This window comes from Cervus canadensis, chromosome 2 (assembly GCF_019320065.1).
Source record: "Cervus canadensis isolate Bull #8, Minnesota chromosome 2, ASM1932006v1, whole genome shotgun sequence".
NCBI classification, from domain to species: Eukaryota; Metazoa; Chordata; class Mammalia; order Artiodactyla; family Cervidae; genus Cervus; species Cervus canadensis.
This window is the reverse complement of record NC_057387.1, coordinates 56,487,373-56,508,220: the sequence shown is the minus strand read 5'-3', so window position 1 is coordinate 56,508,220 and position 20,848 is coordinate 56,487,373. Positions and strand designations below refer to the sequence as shown.

The window sequence follows — 20,848 nt, the reverse complement described above, 5'->3', positions numbered from 1 at the left end:
ATGCTGAGTGGCTGAAACTAGGAGGTGGAGAGGATATGTAAACATCTTTGCTAAAAGCAATTCTGAATTTGCCCTTTCTTTGAAGCAAGCCTTTGAAGCACTCTTTAGGAAATGTTTCCTTAAGATAGAGAGTATCACAAGTGATAGATCCTAATTATTATTAAGACATAAGATTTTGTCATTTCTGTTTAATGGGTGAACCACAAACATTTACCCTCACTCATAGAGAAACTCGTAGAGGACTTACCAGTGGCTCAGAGGGTAAAGCATCTGCCTACAGTGTGGGAGACCTGTGTCCAATCCCTGGGTCAGGAGGATCTCCTGGAGAAGGCAATGGCAACCCACTCCAGTATTCTTGCCTGGAAAATCCCATGGACGGAGGAGCCTGGTAGGCTACAGCCCATGGGGTCGCAAAGAGTCAGACATGAATGAGTGACTTTACATTACTTTCTTTTCTTTTCATAGAGAAACAATCATAAGGGGAAAACACATGAAATAGATTTAATTCAACATCTGTTTATCAATACAGAGTTCTCCTGTCCACTGAACTTCCTATCACACGATGTTCACTCCATTTACCCGTACATCCCTTTTTTCTCTCCAGGACTTTCTGATGACTTTGCAAACCAGTCAACAATTCAGCACAAAGGCATGAGGAATCACGCTGGCATGTTGTGACTGAATCACACAATTACATAGGATGCATCCCATTCTGAAAATGCCCAGACAGCAAATGGCAGAGGTAAATGGAATCAAACATCAGAGCCAGCACAGTTTGAGGGAGATTTGAAACAGACTTCACCATCCAAGGGGAAGGTTTCCTGCTGTGCCATGGACTAAAGGTGACAGAAAATGACAGCAAGACTTCTAGGAACACTGCTGACTGTGCTGTTCCTTGGTCTCTTTGGGATCCTGGAGGCAACAAAAATATCGTGCAGAAATGAAGACGGTGACGCTGTGGATTGGTAAGTAAATGAAATGTAAGGCTTGGTGCCTGCCAGTGGAAAGCCAAACTACTTGTGGTTACCTGGTTCACTGTGTGTTCTGAAGGAGACCTCTGCTCCACCTCTCCCCATAAAAGGAAAGGAAGTGAAAGTGTATCCAGGTAGGGGTAGGATCTGAATGAGGGACCTTTCCCTTGAGAAGGAGCTGAGCAGTGCCTTGTGGGCCTGATTCACGCTCTTAGCAGGGCAAAGCTGGTGGCCACAGAGGTGTGGGAGAGCTGACAGCTTCTCTCATTTGGCAAGTTCCTTCAATTGTTTTGTGGTTTTCGTAACAGAACACTCCCAGCATCCTTTTAAGTTGACAAAGGAGAGAAGATGGATGACTTTTTCCTGATAGTGGAGTGTATGCTTATGTGAAGGAGAAAGAGGGCTTGATGGTACATAGCACTGTTCGGCTGACCTTGTTTGTTGGGTAGGACAGGCAGCTGTTAGAGTGGGTGGGAGGCCACTGATCTCCTGAAGTGTCAAAGGGGTGAAACACAGCTTTGCATTACAGTCATGGATTCTCCAAAAGCTCTGATCACTTTTTCACTCTTTAATTAGGATATTTAGGTTTGCTTTTATGGTTGGCATCAAGCTTTGTGTAAAGTTGAGGCTGGAGGACACAGATACACTCAATCACTCTCTCACCAAACAGTTACTGAGCACACACCAGTCCTGTGCTAAGTTTTGAAAATATAAATATGAATAAAGCATAGTTCTTACCCTTAAGGAGTTCATAGCTGTGTATTTAGGTTTGCTTTTATGGTTGGCATCAAGCTTTGTGTAAAGTTGAGGCTGGAGGACACAGATACACTCAGTCACTCTCTCACCAAACAGTTACTGAGCACACACCAGTCCTGTGCTGAGTTTTGAAAATATAAATATGAATAAAGCATAGTTCTTACCCTTAAGGAGTTCATAGCTGTGTGGTAAGGGTATAGATGGGGCATTAGAGAGGATGGAGCCCAAAAGACTTCTCTGGGAGAAGTTTGGATAATAATTTTAAGTTAGTTAGAAAGACAAGGGAGATGTCAGGGCATTTCAGGCCAATGGAGAAGCACTGAGGAGGTCCAGAGGCAACAAACAGTGGGGAAAGTCTGGAAGCAGTTGAATAATGTTTGTGCTTCAGGAGAACATGGGGAAATGGCAAGAGGGGAGCTTAGAGAGATAAGCGAGGGCCAGGTCATGAAGGGCTTTATGGGTTAAATTGCTGAGACTGAATTTGACCTTGAAAGGGAACTACTGAGGGACGTCAAGCAGGGACTTGAATAAGTCAGATTTGCGTTTTAGAAAGCCCACTGGCAGTACTGTGAAGGCCAATTGGCCAGGAACCAGTGCAGAGTCATGGAGACCAACGAGACTTCTGCAGCATAATAGGTGAGAAAAGTATCCAGACAATGTCTGGATACTCGAGTTAAAGAAGTAGAAGTAAAGCAGAAGAGCAGCTAAGAAGACTTGATAATGGATGGGCAGAGGGTAGTAGGAGAGAGGAAGATGTTAAGAAAGACTTGCAGGTTGCTAGCTTCTGTGACTGTGTGAATGTGTCCCCTAAGAGTAGGGCATGAATAGATTTGTTGCACAGTATCATGAACTTGGTTTCAAAAACATGGAGTTGGTCTCTGAACCATCTTTGCATTTGGGTTTATCTAGACCTCAGCACAGAGGCTAGAAATAGATTCAAGAATCTTCAGATTGTAACTGGATATGGTCACCCAGGAAAATTGTTTATAAAAGCACTAGTCCTTAACTGGTGTGCCATGATAGTTCACAAACCTTTCATTGGTGGGCCATCAAATTGTGATCAGCACAAAAAATTTATTTTTGCCACAAATGAATGGACATATTATTTAGCAGTCTCTGTCAGAGAGAATGCTGAATTGAGCACACAGGGAGGCACAGTCTTGAGTCTAAAACTTACTGTGAGAGTTAAAGGCCAGAGGAACATGAGGTCAGCATCAAAGAATAATTTCATGTTTCCTGCCACATGTGAGGACCTGGCCCTGAGAGTCAGAAAGCCTGGACAGGGCAGGAAAGAACATAAATAGAAGCATAAGACTGGTGAGAACCCAATGAAAAGTGAAGAATTTCTGGGTAAAGTGAAATGCTGTTACGTGGTAATAGTGAATGAATTACAATGTTTGCTTCAGTGTATTTGAGTGTTAAATGTGGGTTCATGCTATTAAAGGGTATTTGGCTAGGCAAAGTCAATTTCACCTTCCAGGTACTTTCGACAATGTCTGCAGACATTTTTGATTGGCACGACTGGGGGAATATGTACTACTGACAGGGAGAAGCAAAGGATACTACGGTTCACAGGGCAGCCCCCCAGAACGAAGAACAATGAGCCCCAAAATGTGAATATAGCACACTGAGAAACCTGGGCCAGATGATTCAAGAACGTCTGAATACCACGCAGGTCCAGCCACCTCTGCATCCTGTGAGGCAACCAAAGGAAACACACGAACAGGAGACAACAGGAAAGCAAGCAAGGCACGCACTTAATTGGTTGGGGTTGGGCTTGGCCCTGAATCCTCAATGCAGAGTGTGCCGATAAGCTGAGCTGAAGAATGTGGCTCAGGCCAGAGGCTCAAAACAGCCTCCACTGACTCTGATGCCCAAATCCAAATCTCAGATTCAGCCAGCCAGCTGCAAAGAGATGAGCACGCCAAGCCCTTCAGGCAGCAGAGACACATCTAAGACTTCTCTAGTCCAGGCCTGGGCCTTGGCATTCTTACCAACTGTGGAAAGAATAGAAGAGCCATTTTCAATGTATGTGGGCTTTCACCACAGGGATCTCACACACCAGGCCAGTAAATGTTTTTAGAACACGCACAGTCAGATTTGTATTTCCTTCACTGGGAAGGAGCAACAGTAAGGGTGGAATGTAAGAGGCAGAAAGCTTGAGCAAATCCCTCTCCTTAACTTCGAGACCTTTTGTGAGATATAGGTGAAATGATATAGTTAAATGCTTGACAGTGGCTACCATCAAGAAAATAGTCAGTACAGCCCTCAGAATAGGAGAAAATAACTGCAAACAAAGCAACTGACAAATTAATCTCTAAAATATATAAGCAGCTCATACAGCTCAATATCAGAAAAACAAATAACCCAATCAAAAAATGGGCAGAATACTTAGACATTTCTCCAAATAAGACATAACCATATGAAAAGATGCTCAACATCACTCATTATTAGAGAAGTGCAAATCAAAACTATGAGACATCACCTTACACCAATCAGAATGGCCATCATAAAAAATTCTACAAACAATAAATTCTGAAGAGGCTATGGAAAAAAAGGAACCCTCCTGCACTATTGGTGGGAATGTAAGCTGATGCAGTCATTAGGGAGAACAATATGGAGATTCCTTAAAAAGCTAGGAATAAATCTACCATATGATCCCACAATCCCACTACTGTGCATACCCTGAGAAAACCACATTTCAAAAAGACACATTTACCCCAGTGTTCACTGCAGCACTGTTCACAACAGCCAGGACATGGAAGCAATAGATGTCCATTGCCAGATGAATGGATAAAGAAGATGTGGTACGTATATGCAATGGAATATTTCTCAATCATAAAAAGGAACAAACTTGAGTCGTTTGTAGTGAGGTGGATGAACCTACAGCCTGTTATACAGAGCAAAGTAAGTCAGAAAGAGAAAAACAAATATAATATATCAATGCACATATGTGGAATCTAGAAGAATGATACTGATGAATCTATTTGCAGGGAAGGAATGGAGGCACAGACATAGAGAACAGACTTGTGGACACAGCAGGGGAAGGAGAGGGTGGGATAAATTGAGAAAGTAGCCTTGACATATATACACTATCATGTGTAAAATAGATAGCTATAGGAAACAGCTACACAACACAGGGAGCCCGTTCTGGCATTCTGTGATGACCTAGAGGGATGGGATGGCAGAAGGGGAGGGAAGCTCAAGAGGAAGGTGTGATGAATGTGTGTATATATATACACACTCGTGCCTGATTCACATTGTTGTATGGCAGAAATCAATGCAACATTGTAAAGCAATTTTCTTCCAATTAAAAACTAGATTTAAAAGAAAAATAAAAACTTAAAAAAAAGGTAACACGCAGTAAATGTTAGTAATTCATAATTATTTCCTTTGTTAGGTTTACCTTTTATAAGTTGCCCAAAAGGCAAGATGAGGAAAGCAGAGAGACTGGGTTAGAGTACCTGTACCTCGACTCTACAACCAGAAGCTGGAGTCGGAGTAAGCAACTCATGAATGCCACCAAGAGTGTTTTGGGAAGGACATTACAACAACTGTATGAAGCATCTGCCTCCAAGGTATGTTATGGTTAATCATTCATTTGAATCACATAAAATGCATAATACAGACTCCAAAGCTTCCAAAAAGTTATAACTGCTCACATATCCAACCCCCAATCCTAGCAACTGGAAGTAAGTTAGCTCAGAATCTGAATCAATCTAACTAAGACCTTAGGGGATATGTCAATAGACTCCATAGCAATGCCAAATTGTTTATACATTTAGCACTATGTCCAATGGCATCACTGAACTAATGACATATTGAAATCTTTTGGCTGCCAAACTCTGCCAATTTTCTCAGTACTGGCTATCTTAGCCCTTTAAAAGGAACTAGAGAGAAGAGTTCTTTCCTATTACAATGTAGTATAGATCTGTGGTCAATGTGCCATGAGTTATGGGTTGTTCATGCCATGGTGTGATGAGTTTGATGGGAAAAGTAAAGGGTTCCATTTGGTCTTCCTTTTAATTAATCCTTTTCAAAATAGTAGGTTAAGAACTAGGACTGGGTTACAGTATCTATACCTAGGTTACTAGGTTAAGAAATAGTTCAAGGCCCTGGAACTCATTTGCCTGAACGGAGATTAAATCTGCTATCTGGACTTCATCGGGCTTTCCTGATGGCTCAGCGGTAAAGAATCAGCCTGCGAATGCAGGAGATGCAGGAGACGTGGGTTTGAACCCTGGATTGGGAACATCCCCTGGAGGAGGAAATGGCAACCCACGCCAGTATGCTTGCCTGAAAAATTCCATGGACAGAGGAGTCTGGCAGGCTACAGTCCTAAGTATCACAGAGAATAAGACATGACTGAGTGACTGAGCACACACACTGGACCTCATCAGGCAATGAACTAACCAGCCAAAGAGACATGGGTAAATAGGCCTAGTGCCTCAACGTGAGCAGTCTCGCAACATCCAGGCAACATCTGCTATCCAGTGAAAGATACTGTTTTTCCACCAGAGATGACAAGTAAATCAAACAATAATTAACATCTAGTTACACTCATCTATGGGCTTCCCTTGCGGCTCAGCTGGTTAAGAATTTGCCTGCAATGCCGGAGACCTGGGTTCAATCCCTAGTTTGGGAAGATCCCCTGGAGAAGGGAAAGGCTACCCACTCCAGTATTCTGGCCTAGAGAATTTCACGGACTGTATAGTTCATGGGGTAGAAAAGAGTCACACATGGCTGAGTGACTTTCACTTCACTTCACTTCATACTCATCTATGCATTCCCGAACAACTTATTGAGAAGTATAAATGTAAAATAACTCAACACTTAACAATGTGCTGGGCCTTTACATATGTCAACTAATTTAATTCCCACAACAATTCTGAGTTAGACTGTAGCACTACTGAAAGTGTTAGTCGCGCAGTCATGTCCTACTCTTTGCGAACCCATGGACTGTAGCCCACCAGTCTCCTCTGTCCATGGGATTATCCAGGCAAGCACACAAGAGTGGGTTACCATTCCCTTCACAAGGCGATCGAACCCAAGTCTCCTGCACTGCAGGCAGATTCTTTACCATCTGAGACACCATCAGTTCAGTCGCTCAGTCGTGTCTGACTCTTTGCGATCCCATTAACCACAGCACGCCAGGCATCCCTGTCTATCACCAACTCCCAGAGTCCCCCCAAACCCATGTCCATTGAGTCAGTGATGCCGTCCAACCATCTCATCCTCTGTCGTCCCATTCTCCTCCTGCCCTCAATCTTTCCCAGCATCAGTGTCTTTTCCAATGAGTCAACTCTTCGCATCAGGTGGCCAAAGTATTGGAGTTTCAGCTTCAACATCAGTCCTTCCAATGAATCACCCAGGACTGATCTCCTTTAGGATGGACTGGTTGGATCTCCTTGCAGTCCAAGGGACTCTCAAGAGTCTGCTCCAACACCACAGTTCAAAAGCATCAATTCTTTGGCGCTCAGCTTTGTTTATAGTTCAACTCTCACATCCATACATGACCACTGGAAAAACCATAGCCTTGACTAGACAGACCTTTGTTGGCAAAGTAATGTCTCTGCTTTTTAATATGCTGTCTAGGTTGGTCGTAACTTTCCTTCCAAGGAGTAAGTGTCTTTTAATTTCATGACTGCAGTCACCATCTGCAGTGATTTTGGAGCCCAGAAAAAAAAAATGTCTGCCACTGTTTCCACTGTTTCCCCATCTATTTGCCATGAAGTGATGGGGCCGGATGCCATGATATATCCATCAAATGGATATATCTTTCCTTTTCTTCTTTGCTTTTCACTTCCCTTCTTTTCACAGCTATTTGTAAAGACTCCTCAGACAACCATTTTGCTTTTTTTGCAGCGAGACACCATAGTGCACAGGTCTATTTGAGCATTTACTTGAAATGTGCGGAGAACTGTCTCTATGTGTGCAAATACTCACTGTGTTCACCTGTCATTAACACCAGCCTTCAGAGCCAAGTTACCAAGTCAAAACTTACTTGTAGGCTATTTGAATACATGTGATGTTCCAAACACTGTCCTAGGGGCTTTTAGAAATTCTTCAGTCTCAGCAACAAGCCTGTTTTGAATTAATAAATTATTATGTAAAATCAAAATTACTTGCAGCTGCTTCTGCTTTCCAAGGTTGGCGATGGAAAAACCTGGAGTATAACCCATCAACGAAAAAATAAACATATTCTTCCCTTTCCCATTGCACACTGCCCGAGAAGAGAAAGGAAAGGGTGACACTGCAAAGCCTCTGTCGTTTATCTTGGTTGGGAAGGATGGATCTTAGTTTGACGAACTATAACAATGATCTTTGGAAGTGCAAAAGTAGTCCCAGAGCCTAGGAGGGCTGGAGAACTAAACTGCTCTGCTTAAAAAAAAAAAAAAAAAATGCAGATGGAAGCTAGGAATTAAAAAGTATATAAAACATGGAGGGAGGCTGAAGCAGGTCAGCTGGGTAATGTAAAACCATTCAGTGTTTCCTAGCTTCAGTATACCCTGCTCACACACGATGCCATGACTGGTGGATTCTGGAAGAAAATGACAGTAGAGGGGCTGATTGCCATGTTTGATTGGCATAGAGCCAAAAGAAGAATAACGACAATAGGGGGTGATATCCAGATAAGATTGAATGTTCTTTGGAAGTTGAACATACGTGCCAGAAGTGACCATGAAAATACAACTTTTCTGTCTTCCGACCCAGAATTGAACTTCTAACAGAGAGCAGAAAGCAAGATCAGACTAACTGGTTTTAAATCTCAAATGTCAAGTTAAGATAATATCTGGGGTTATGCTGGGAAATACTTTCCTTCTTCTGCTTTTGTGTCAATAAATGAGAACCTTGCATATACCTTGACAATAACACTTAGACCATCTCACAGTTGCCTATATTTGCCTGATTATATTCCCAGCTAGACTGGGGACCATAACCTTCTTGTTCAACATCCAGTAGTCAAATAAGTCAAATCCAACTAAGAGTTAAAGAAATAAAGATGTTCAAAGGCACAGGACTAGGTCTGCTATTCTTCTTTTATTATTATTTTTATTTTATACTGGAGCACAGTTGATTAGCAATTTTGTGCTAGTTTCAGGGGCACAGTAAAGTGATTCAGTTATATATACACATGTATCTATTCTTTTTCAAATTATTTCCCCATTTAGTTTATTACAGAATACCGAGCAGAATTCCCTGTGTTATACAGCAGGTCTTTGTTGGTTATGTATTTTAAATATAGCAGTGTGTACATGTCAATCCCAAGCTCCCAATCTATCCCTCCTCCCCACCTTTCCCCCCGATGCCTGTATCATAAATTTATTCCCTAAGTCTGTGAGTCTGTTTTGTAAAATGTTCATTTGCATCATTTTTTAAGATTCTGCATATAAATGATATCATATGATATTTGTCTGTCTGTCTGACTTCACTTAGTATGATTATCTCCAGGCCCTATTGTTAGTTCATGATTTTTCCTCTTTGTGAGAGGGCCTCTCTTCACTAGAGTTACATCCCATTTAATCTTAGTTGATTGTTATACTCCTAGTTAGAATGATAAACTTCATCTATTAGGAGAATTATGTTCCTCACTGAATCTTCCCAGAGGCCCTCCACATTGTACCCTAAAGGCACACAATGGCCTTGTTACCACATTCAACACAGGCTCATAGAATAACTGTCAGAGTTCTCCAGTGGAGAATATGAATGCCAACACTAGCTATGGTCAATTATGGAAAATTCAGGTAAGAAAACAGCTTATTTCCCCAAATATTCCTGAATATAGTAGCCAAAAATGCTATACAGACTATCTTATGCCTTAAAAAAAATGGTTTTAGATGAAATCAAATAATGAAGCAACTGTAGGAGACTCTTATTTTTTTCTCAGAGAAAAACAAAGACCTTTTTTACAGAGATGGTTTGTCCTTTCCTGCTTTTAATTATTAATATATAGCTGGGACTTTTTACTATTGACATTATTGGCTTCATTAAAAGTCACTGCATCATGATACAATTGAAATGGAATGACACTGAACAAATATAAGCAAGTTTCCAAAACATGACAAAAAGACACTATCAAAGTAATAGCTTCACTTTGACTCAGAGATTTGGCAAACTGTTTGGAGAATTTACTAGCATTTTGCCTTCCCAGAGGAAATCCAGTATCACACATTCAATTACACCACTTTTTTTAAGCAGGGGAATGTCAATTGGAAAGGTGCAGTGACACAGAGAAATAGATTGAAGAAAAATCCTCCACTAACAAAGGGGCAGTAGAAGCAGAGAATGAGGAATTCTGATTAAACAGGAAGCTATGACCAAGTGGTAAAGCACAAAGCAGGCAGAGGAAATCAAACCCTGGCAGCCAGCTCTGCGCTGTGCCTATAATATCAATGGAAAGAGCCCAGATGTAATCCTTGGCTGGTTGTTCTTACTTCATTTCCTGAACAAATATTTAAGGACTCCTTTATTATACACTAGTTGCTTCATCAGAAACATGAGTCCAAAACAACTGGGAGAAATAGGAGTATTGCCCTCACACACACATCACAGAGCAGAGGGTTCCTGTCACACAAGCAGCGAAGTTGAGGACGGACTTCTTGTCTCCTGCCTTGCATGGCACAGAATTCAAATTGATGGGAAATCTGCCTGTTAGGGGAATGGATGATTTCTCATGTGTATTAATGAAAGTTCTGTATTGTAGGCTGGGTAGCTAGTAGAAATGTTGTGAGCGAAAAATGCTTATGAGTGAAGGACTTATGCCATTATAACCTTAAAATATTCCTGCAGAATAACAGCACAGCCTATCTAATATACAATGATGGAGTCCCTAAATCCGTGAATTACAGCAGAAAGTATGGACACAGCAAAGGTATGACAAAGGCTCTTATTTCTCTTTCCTACTGGAAGTCAGCATTTTCTTAAACATCCTATCTTTAGTAGGTTTATATTCCACACTAAAAAGATAGCTTTTCTTTTTAATGGTCTGAGTTATCAAGATGAGTGATTCCTGCATCACAGTTTATAATAATATAGTTTGACTTTGAAATATCCTTTGCCTAAATACCATTTTATTTCTCAATATTTTTAAAATATACTTTAAGGCAAAAATACAAGCATTTGACTACTGGAAATACTAGCCAGCCTCGTGTGTGTGTGTGTGTGTGTGTGTGTGTGTACACACACTTTAGTTAAGCTTATAGAAGTATAATTTACACAGAGTAAAATTCACCCTTCTTAGTTCCATTTAAAATACAGTAAACATTTTTGAAAAGGTATTTTAAAATAATTTTCATATTATAGTAAGTTTGTTAACAATTATATATTATAATGATTTTTATTATAGGGATTTTTTATATTTTTCTATTCGTAAACTATGTATATAAGTATGTGTGTTGTTGAATAAGTCAAAATGATAGTAAACAAGAAATTTGTAATCCTAATATTCATTAGCTAATTATACCTAATCTTGTTGTTTAGTCACTAAGTCATGTTTAACTCTTTTGTGACTCTATGGACTGTATCCTACCAGGCTCCTGGAAAATGGAATTTTCCAGGCAAGAATCCTGGAGTGTGTTGCCATTTCCTCCTCCAGGTGATCTTCCTGACCCATGGATCAAACCTGCTTCTCCTATTGCAGGCAGATTCTTTACCACTGAGCCACCTGGGAAGCCCCCAGTTGCGGCTAATATTTTCTATTTTTTCTATAATATATATTTTGAACATTTTTTATAAAACTTTTGTAGTGACTACTTCAAACTCTTTTCAACTTAATATACCATGAACAACTTCCCACAGCAATAAGTATTTTTCAGAAGGTTCCCAAATCAAATGCCTTCAGGGTCAGGCAAATGATGTCAGCACGCCAAGGGGGCTGAACCGGCAGGTAACTGGAGAGCTGGAGAGTATACACATGGTCTAAAGAAGCAGTTACCACTCAGCTTGCCTTATGGAAATGTGATTTTTTTCCAGAGAAAATGAGGAGTTTGTGGAAAATCCGAGTTTTTAAGTGCTGGCAATGAATTCAAAGTTTTAAAAATAATCTGCAAGCATAATAAAATGTATCTGCAGGTTAGACTTGGCCTGGGGCTGCCAGTTTGCAAACTCTGATTAAGAATTTAATTTGTAATGGCTGTCAAATGCCATAAGCAACTTAGCTTTTGATTTAGCTAAGTTGCCCTCCTGATGGTCGTATTTGCCACATCCTGCCACATTCTGCAAACTCTTCTTTACCAACCTCCCACCACCATTATCACTCCACTCTGTTAGTTAATACAAGGGCTCAGAAAGAAGATTGGAAATGGAGTGGAACCTGATGTCATATGGGAGAGTTCCCTGCCAACAGGTGTTCCAATATACTGTGGCACTTGTACCAGGAAGTTAGGATTTCAGACAAACAGCATACTTATCTGGGCAGAAGAGAGACCCTGAGGTCATGCAGCTCTGTGAGGCAACTGAACTTTGAACATTTTCCATCTCAACGCAGGTATTGATTCCACAGTCACTGAGACAGCAACAGTGTGATTTCTTAAAGTGTGTTCTTTGAAAAAGAAATAACTGGCAGGCATTTGGTTTCTACTCTAACACTAAGGCAAGTATGACTTTTATGTCTGCATGGTCATGTGCAAACTAGAAAGCCAAGTTAGCATACCCAAATTATCCTGATATATTTACAAACACAGAAATAGTCATAGGTGCCTGTTGGACAGGGTTCTTTGTGCCATGTCACAAGATGATGAAAATCTTTCAGCTTTCTTCCTTTCTGGCTTTCATACTGTCTGCTCCAGAGATTTTACAAAATACAAGTAACTAGGATGCTTTAGAACATGGCTTCCTTCATCCCCACCCCCACCCCTTTTCTGCTTCTTTTTTTTCAAACTTATAAAATTGGGTGACTTCTGCACATAAATGAGCATCAGTTTCTCACAACAAATTACTGCAAATACATTTTTTCATTTGATATTTTCTCTTTCAACTATGTTTTTCAGCTGGGTTTTGAAAATAGCTTAGCTGCTTAGCAGTAAAGACATTATCTGAAGCTTGCCAGGTGACTATATAGTCTATCGAGGTCAAACTCCAATTTAGCAAATTTGCATTCTGCCAAAACAAATTTTCCTTGTAGTTTCAACATGAAATGCCTCTTAACTCTTCACAGGGTGTCTGCGCTAGCTCCCTTTTGTGTTGGGTTAACAACAGTAATGGGGCAATGTGATGTATACCTTAACTGGTTTTGAAATCTTTGAAAAAGAACATGATCCTTGTCATTATTAGCCTAAGGAAACATTAGCCTGAAGTTTAAAGGGCTTAAATGTTGTAGCTTTGAACTCTGTTTTTTTTTTTAAAGGAGGCTTGTTTTTCTAATTTATCTGTATTTACTATATCTTTGGTAGGTGTACTTCTGTGGAACAGACTCCAGGGGTTCTGGTTGATTCATTCCATTCCCCATTTTCCTCCAGTTCCTGAAGAAGGCTATGATTATCCACCCACAGGGAGACGAAATGGACAAGCTGGCATCTGCATAACTTTCAAGTACAACCAGTATGAAGCAATAGGTAACATTAGAGTGTTTTTAAAAAGACATAATATTTAAGAAGGGATTTGGAAATTATGAATAAATGTATTACTTTATTTGCTTCTCTATTCATAAACCCTGATACCTAGATTCCAATATTGGTTTTGCCATGATGAGATCTTGGGCAGGCTCACTTTTGAACCTTGGTTTCCTAGTCCAAGGAAGTCTTTGAACTTGATCAGAAGTGGTAGTTTCAAATGTCTACAGGGGCCAGGCAGGTGACAAAACTGGGTGACACCAGTGGACATTGCATGGGCAGTGGGGAATTTGACAAAATGGGGTGTTGACTCTCCACTAGCTTTCCTAGAAAGCTGCAACTCCATTATGTTGTGGCTCCATGAGAATGAAGACCTACATCTCCATATTTTTCAGAGGAAGCAGAAATCTAGGGGAAGATATAAAGCAGAAAAGAGAGAGAGAAAGAGAAATTGAGAGAGAAAGAGATCTTCTGATTTTCTGATATGGTCTCCATCTTATTATTTAAATTGTGCAGACCTCATGTTGCTTACAGGCCACCAATGTGACACTTCTGAGCCTAAACCAGATGATTTTCCCTTAAGATCTCAAGCTCAAGTGGCCAAAAATACTTGGACTTGAAAAATCCAAAGTACAAATGAGGAGGAGAAGTAGTAATGGTATTTTACCAATCACTTTTTACTGAGGGAGCTGCTAAATAGTAAACAGTGATTTGTTCTAATATAGGAGGTTTCAAATATGTTTTTTTTTAATCAAATTTCCATCTGATGGAAAGGATCACTGAGCCTCTTACCCAAATTAAGCCCTAGTCTAGCTAGCTGAGCTCCTGCAAAGATTAGAGAGTTTAATAGCATAGAGACTGGGTGTGCACGGTGATGAATTGGTCATTCTTGGAGCTGGATGATCAGTATATGGGTGTTTTCTACTTTTGTATGTTTACACATAGGGGAAAAAACACATGGTCTCCAAGGCCAGCCTGCCTGGGTTTGAATATCAACTCCTTCATTTACAAGTTTTATAGCTTTGGGCATAAATTCTCCATTAATTTATCTATAAAATGAGGATTGTGATAAAATAACTTACCAATAATAAAGGTAATATTCTTATGATTAAATCAGTAAACCAATGTAGTAAAAAGTAGGGAGTGCTCAACAGGTGTCAACTATTTTAATTAAAAGTTTGAAGGCTATTGGCTTAAAGAAGGAAATACTTTCACTTTTGTTTTTTTGTTCTGTTCAGTTTTTTAATTCACAACAAGATCTAAAGTACCAACAAGCATTTCCGTTTGTAGCTTAATTCTCAACTTTTCTTTACTGTTTGTGGTTCAGACTCTCAGCTCTTGGTCTACAACCCAAATATTTACAGCTGCTGCATCCCTGTAACCTTTCACATGAAACTCATCCACATGCCCCAGCTGTGTGCTGGATCCAGCTCCTCAGAGATCCCAGGCTGGCACCTGACCACACTTCAGTCAGCCCAGGGACAAAAATTCCTCCATTTTGCGAAGTCTGATTCTTTTGTTGACGGTAAGAAAGACCATCATCAAAACAATATGTTGTAACCGTGCTGTTGGACTCACTTTGGAATGCAAAGAGCACATATACTGATTATTTAGAAGTCTAGAAGTAGAAAAGGAGGGAAGACAAAAAAGGAAAGGGAAAAGGGACATCAAGGATCAATTCAAACAATAGCCACTTGAATAGAAGGATTGCTGATCCATCCAAAAAAAGTATCTCACAACCATCTAACTAGAGGCCAGTAAAAACTCAGTCTCCAGCCTCAGTTGGGCACAGAACCAAGCTGTCTTCCTTTTCTTTCACTCCCTAAGCAATTATTTTAAGCCTTCCTTACTCTCAAATCCTTTACCTTTCCCTGTCTCTTCACTCATCTTCACTTTTTCCTTCACAGAGCAAATAGAGGGAGAAACCACTTTAAGCGCACACTCCACCCTCAACAATCATTTCTACTTTCATTCCTTTTTACCAGATTCCTCCCTTCCCAACAGAAGCAGTGCCCCTCTGTGCCCTAGAAACTAATACATGGATTCTTACATTCAATCTGTTCTCCCTCTTGTACTTTAGCCTATCTACTCTATGAGCCCCGAACATTCCTAAAAAATCCTCCCTCAATTCTAGATTCCCTATATCTGTTTTTTTGGTTTTTTTTTCTTTTCTTCTAAATTTATTTTGAAGAAACTCTTCAGGATCTTTACTTGCTTACTGCTCCTTGACTGCAGTCTTGCTTCTCTGTATCTATCCCCAGTCACCCATGATAGCCTTAATTGACCTCAGTCTTCCTTCCTTGCTTCCTTCCTTTAATAGTGAATAAACTTTATTGAATGCCTACTACTTGTCAAGTCCTGTGGTAGGCATTAGATATCCCAAATTAACAGGACAGAAATGGCTTCTGCAGAATTTGGCACAGTTGGAACTGTTTCCTTTCTGGAACTTTTCCCTCCCTGAATCTTGGCAGTATACAGGCTTTTGGTCTTCCTCCTGATTTTAAGTCTCTTCTGCCATGCCCTCTTCCTCTGCACAATCCTTATGTGATTAGGTTGCCCTGTAGTCCTCTACTGATCCTTATCTCATCTACAATGCATTTGAGGCAATTCCAGCCAGCCCTTGCTGCTGCTGCTGCTGCTGCTAAGTCGCGTCAGTCGTGTCCAACTCTGTGTGACCCCATAGACGGCAGTCCAACAGGCCCCTCTGTCCCTGGGATTCTCCAGGCAAGAACACTGGAGTGGGTTGCCATTTCCTTCTCCAATGCATGAAAATGAAAATTGAAAGTGAAGTCACTCAGTCGTGTTCCACTCTTAGCGACCCCATGGACTGTAGCCTACCAGGCTCCTCCATCCATGGGATTCTCCAGGCAAGAGTACTGGAGTGGGTTGCCGTTGTCTTCTCTGAGCTAGCCCTTGAGAGATTCCCAAATCTAGATCTTCATCCAAGGCCTGTGTTCTGACAGATGTATTCAACAGTGAGTGGCAGAGCCACATAAAATTCAACATGTCAAACTCATCTCATCACTATCCCTCACATATCTTACCCCCTTTCTCATTCTGCATCAGTTCAGTTCAGTTCAGTCGCTCAGTCATGTCCAACTCTTTGCAACCCCATGAATCACAGCACACCAGGCCTCCCTGTCCATCACCAACTCCTGGAGTTTACTCAAACCAGTGTCCATCAAGTCAGTGACACCATCCAACCATCTCATCCTCTGTCACCCACTTCTCCTCCTGCCCCCAATCCATCCCAGCATCAGGGTCTTTTCCAATGAGTCAGCTCTTTGCATGAGGTGGCCATGTGAAGTTTGGCCTCCAGCTGAAACTGGAGTTTCAGCTTCAGCATCAGTCCTTCCAATAAACACCCAGGACTGATCTCCTCTAGGATGGACTGGTTGGATCTCCTTGCAGTCTAAGGGACTCTCAAGAGTCTTCCCCAACACCATAGTTCAAAAGCATCAATTTTTCAGCACTCAGCTTTCTTCACAGTCTAACTCTTACATCCATACATGACCACTGGAAAAACCATAGCCTTGACCAGATGGACTTTTGTTGCATAGTCACCTGGAAACTCTCAGTCCCTCTTTTTTCTCACTGTCCCCCCCCCCCATATCAAATCATCAAATACAATCAGTTCCAGGTCCTTAATAACTCTCACATTTATCTCTCTGTCATGGCCATAGTCTGCACTTGTGCTTGTTATCACAGTTATTATGACAACCTCGTGTTTTTCCTCTCTCCAATCTAATGTAGTCTTCTCAATTCATCCTGCACATGGTTTCTCAGTTGATATTTATGATCATAAATCAGTTTCTATTAATTCCTCCACTAACATTCCTTAAACAATTCTCTGTTGAGGACTTCCCTGGTGGTACAGTGGATAAGAATCTGCCTACCAATGCAAGGGACATGGGTTCAGTCCCTGAACTAGGAAGATTCTACCTGCCTCAGAGCAACTAAGCCCCTGCACCACAACTACTGAGCCCTCACTCTAGAGCCCATGAGCCACAGCTGCTGAAGCCTGCCTGCCCAGGAGCCAGCAAGCTGCAACTACTGAGCCCATGAGCCTAGAGCCTGTGCTCCGCAACAAAAGCCACTGCAATGAGAAGCCCTGTGCACTGCGACTAGCGAGTAACCCCTGTTCTCCACAGTTAGAGAAAGCCCGCATGCAGCAATGAAGATCCAGAGCAACAGAAATAAATAAATAAAATTAACTAATTTAGAATACATAAATAAAATACAGTATTAAAAAATTTCCCATTGATTTCAGGAAAATTCATACACTCTGGCATGGCTTATAAAGATTTCTAGATGCTGGCCTCTGATTACTTCTCCAGCCTTAGTCTTTCCAAAGGTCTTTTCAGGACAAAACCAAACCATATATTGCTCCCTTGTTTGTGCAGAACAGAAGACATTTTCAGCACCAATATCATCTTAGTAATAATGATAATAACTTTTATTTTCATATCACTTTAGCATTTACAAAATGTTCTCCCATTCACTCTCTCAATTATGTTGTATTTATTATGCTTGTGACATCCACATATCAGGCATGAGTGATGATTCTCTTCCTGAGGATATTTTTAGGATTTATCTAAGAATAAATATTAACCTCACTATCTTTCTCTTTATAAACTCTAGACATCTTTGCAGCCTGGATGGCTCAACAGTTGAAGACACACTTGCTAACAGAAACCTGGCAGCGAAAGAGACAAGAGCTTCCTTCAAACTGCTCCCTTCCTCACCATGTCTACAATATCAAAGCAATTAAGATATCTAGACACTCTTATTTCAGCTCTTATCAGGATCATGCCAAATGGTGTATTTCCCACAAGGGCACCAAAAATCACTGGACATGTATTGGAGACCTAAATCGGAGTCCATACCAAGCCTTCAGAAGTGGTGGATTCATCTGTACCCAGAATCAGCACATTTACCAAGCATTTCAAGGATTAGTTTTATATTATGAGAACTGTAGCTAAACTTGGTGAAAGGACATATGTGCTATCATTTTCAACACTGATAAGGGGCCTTCTTCTACTAGATTCATTCTTTATATATTAAAAACCTGTGAATTTACTTACTGTCCATCATCATTTTAGTCACTCAGTCATGTCCAGCTCTTTGAGACCCCATGGACTATAGCCCACCAGGCTCATCTGTCCATGGGATTTTACAGGCAAGAATACTGGAAGGGGTTGCCATTTCCTTCTCCAGTACTTATGGTCCACATATCATCAAATAAAATGCTTTTCTCCCATGCCTACCATGTTATCTTCCAAATAATGACAATTTATCTACTTTCATTTATATACCATAAACATGCATATATATACACACATATATATAATATGTATTTATTTTTTATATGTTTAAATATATATGTAAAATGAAAGGAGTGAAAGGGAAAAGTTTTGTTCCAGATTAGTCAGCTCTCAATTGTCCATGGAGTGACTGGCCACCTCCTAGAGTAATTTCATCTTCACAAAGAATTCCCTGACTCTCCTCCTCACCTCTTTTTGAAGAAGAGACATTTCTATCTCTCTGTACATCAAACTACTTAGTCATTTTCCTCCTAAAGTTCTTTTCAGTGGTTTATGGTTAAGTCTAATTGGTCATTCTTGAGCTAGTATGTGTCAGTTGCTCAGTCATGTCCAACTCTTTGTGACCCCATGGACTGTAGCCTTCCAGTCTCCTCAGTCCATGGAATTCTCCAGGCAAGAATACCAGAGTAGGTTGCCATTCTCTTCTCTAGGGGATCTTCTCAACCCAGGGATTGAACCCAGGTCTCCTGCATTACAGGCAGATTCTATACCATCTGAGCCACCAGGGAAGCCCATTAATTGTATGATCTTGGGCCATTCAGTTGAACTCTCTAAGCCTTGGTTTTCTTCCCTATGAAATGGAGATAATATCTAAGTATGCTCAAGTACCTAGCACAGAGCCTGGCGCAGCTGACACTTAAAAATTAGGTGGAATTTGAATGTGAATCACCCTGCAGTGAGAAAAGACAAAAGGAAGTTTAGCAGATGATTACTATTTTTCAAAAAGAAGAAATTGTCAGATTAAGAGGAAGGAATAAAACAACCCACCAACTTGGGGGAAATAAAGAAGTAGAACATAAACTAGAATCAAATCTAGTAATCTTAATTCCAGTGTGTTTCATTTTCTGGAATTCTTATCACTAAATATAACTGTTATATAAATGAATAATAAATAATATATTTGTATTAGGTATATATAATAATATATATAATATATATATTATAATATATTTGTATTAGGTATTCCCTGTTTAATAACATTTGGAGCATGGTTCCTAATTTCAAGAAGCTTACAATCTAACAAAAGTAATCATAAGAATAACTAAAACTAGCACTTGTTGAGCATTGTGTTTTTCTTATTCAGCCACTCAGTCATGTCTGACTCTTTGCAACCCCATGGACTGCAGCATGCTAGGCTTCCCTGTCCTTCACTATGTACCAGAGCTTGCTCAAACTCATGTTCATTGAGTCATTGATGCCATCCAGCCATCTTGTCCTCTTTCATCCCCTCCTTCTCCTTCCCTCAATCTTTCCCAGCATCAGGGTCTTTTCCAATGAGTCAGCTCTTCACATCAGGTGGCCAAAGTACTGTAGGTTTAGCTTCAGCATTAGTCCTTCCAATGAATATTCAGGGTTGATTTCCTTTAGATTGACTGGTTTGATCTCATTGCTGTCCCAGGGACTGCATATCAGTTCAGTTCAGTTCAGTCGCTCAGTCATGTCCAACTCTTTGCGACCCCATGAACTGCAGCACGCCAGGCCTCCCTGTCCATCACAAACTCCCAGAGTTTACTCAAACTCATGCCCATCGAGTCGGTGATGCCATCCAGCCATCTCATCTCTGTCACCTCCTTCTCCTCCTGCCCCCAATCCCTCCCAGCATCAGGGTCTTTTCCAACGAGTCAACTCTTCACATGAGGTGACCAAAGTATTGGAGTTTCAGCTTCAGCATCAGTCCTTCCAATGAACACCCAGGATTTATCTCCTTCAGGATGGACTGGTTGGATCTCCTTGCAGTCCAAGGGACTCTCAAGAGTCTTCTCCAACACCATAGTTCAAAAGCATCAATTTTTCGGCACTCAGCTTTCTTCACAGTCTAACTCTCACATCCATACATGACCACTGGAAAAACCATAGCCTTGACCAGACAGACCTTTGTTGGCAAAGTAATGTCTCTGCTTTTTAATATGCTATCTATGTTGGTCATAACTTTCCTTCCAAGGAGTAAGCGTCTTTTAATTTCATGGCTGCAGTCACCATCCGGGGTGATTTTGGAGCCCAAAAGAATAAAGTCTGACACTGTTTCCACTGTCTCCCCGTCTATTTCCCATGAGGTGATGGGACCAGATGCCATGATCTTAGTTTTCTGAATGTTAAGCTTTAAGCCTGCTTTTTCACTCTCCTCTTTCACTTCATCAAGAGGCTTTTTAGTTGTCTTAACTTTCTGCCATAAGGGTGGTGTTATTTGCATATCTGAGGTTATTGATATTTCTCCCGGCAATCTTGATACCAGCTTGTGCTTCTTCCA

At 40.7% G+C, this 20,848-nt stretch overlaps 1 protein-coding gene across 5 annotated transcripts; it reads left to right on the top strand.

Annotated features, from left to right (window-relative positions):
* The first annotated feature begins 62 nt into the window (after positions 1–62).
* Positions 63–18,537, top strand: DNASE2B (deoxyribonuclease 2 beta). Of its 5 annotated transcripts, none has more exons than XM_043460833.1 (7): positions 63–261; positions 605–965; positions 5,128–5,305; positions 10,518–10,599; positions 13,184–13,279; positions 14,604–14,801; positions 17,918–18,537. In XM_043460833.1, exons 2-7 carry the CDS (start codon positions 853–855, stop codon positions 18,256–18,258), a joined length of 1,008 nt encoding a protein of 335 aa, XP_043316768.1. In that variant the 5' UTR covers positions 63–261; positions 605–852; the 3' UTR covers positions 18,259–18,537. The 5 variants fall into 5 exon arrangements, with proteins under 5 accessions (XP_043316768.1, XP_043316766.1, XP_043316767.1 ...); XM_043460831.1 differs by having other exon boundaries at positions 13,118–13,279; XM_043460832.1 differs by lacking the exon at positions 63–261 and adding an exon at positions 353–388 and having other exon boundaries at positions 13,118–13,279.
* Positions 18,538–20,848: the final 2,311 nt, after the last annotated feature.

Coding starts and splice junctions, on each gene's coding strand:
- DNASE2B (XM_043460831.1), top strand. CDS start 853: ATGACAGCAAGACTTCTAGGAACACTGCTGACTGTGCTGTTCCTTGGT. Junction 966..5,127: donor GACGGTGACGCTGTGGATTG/GTAAGTAAATGA, acceptor TTCCTTTGTTAG/GTTTACCTTTTATAAGTTGC. Junction 13,280..14,603: donor CAACCAGTATGAAGCAATAG/GTAACATTAGAG, acceptor TTTGTGGTTCAG/ACTCTCAGCTCTTGGTCTAC.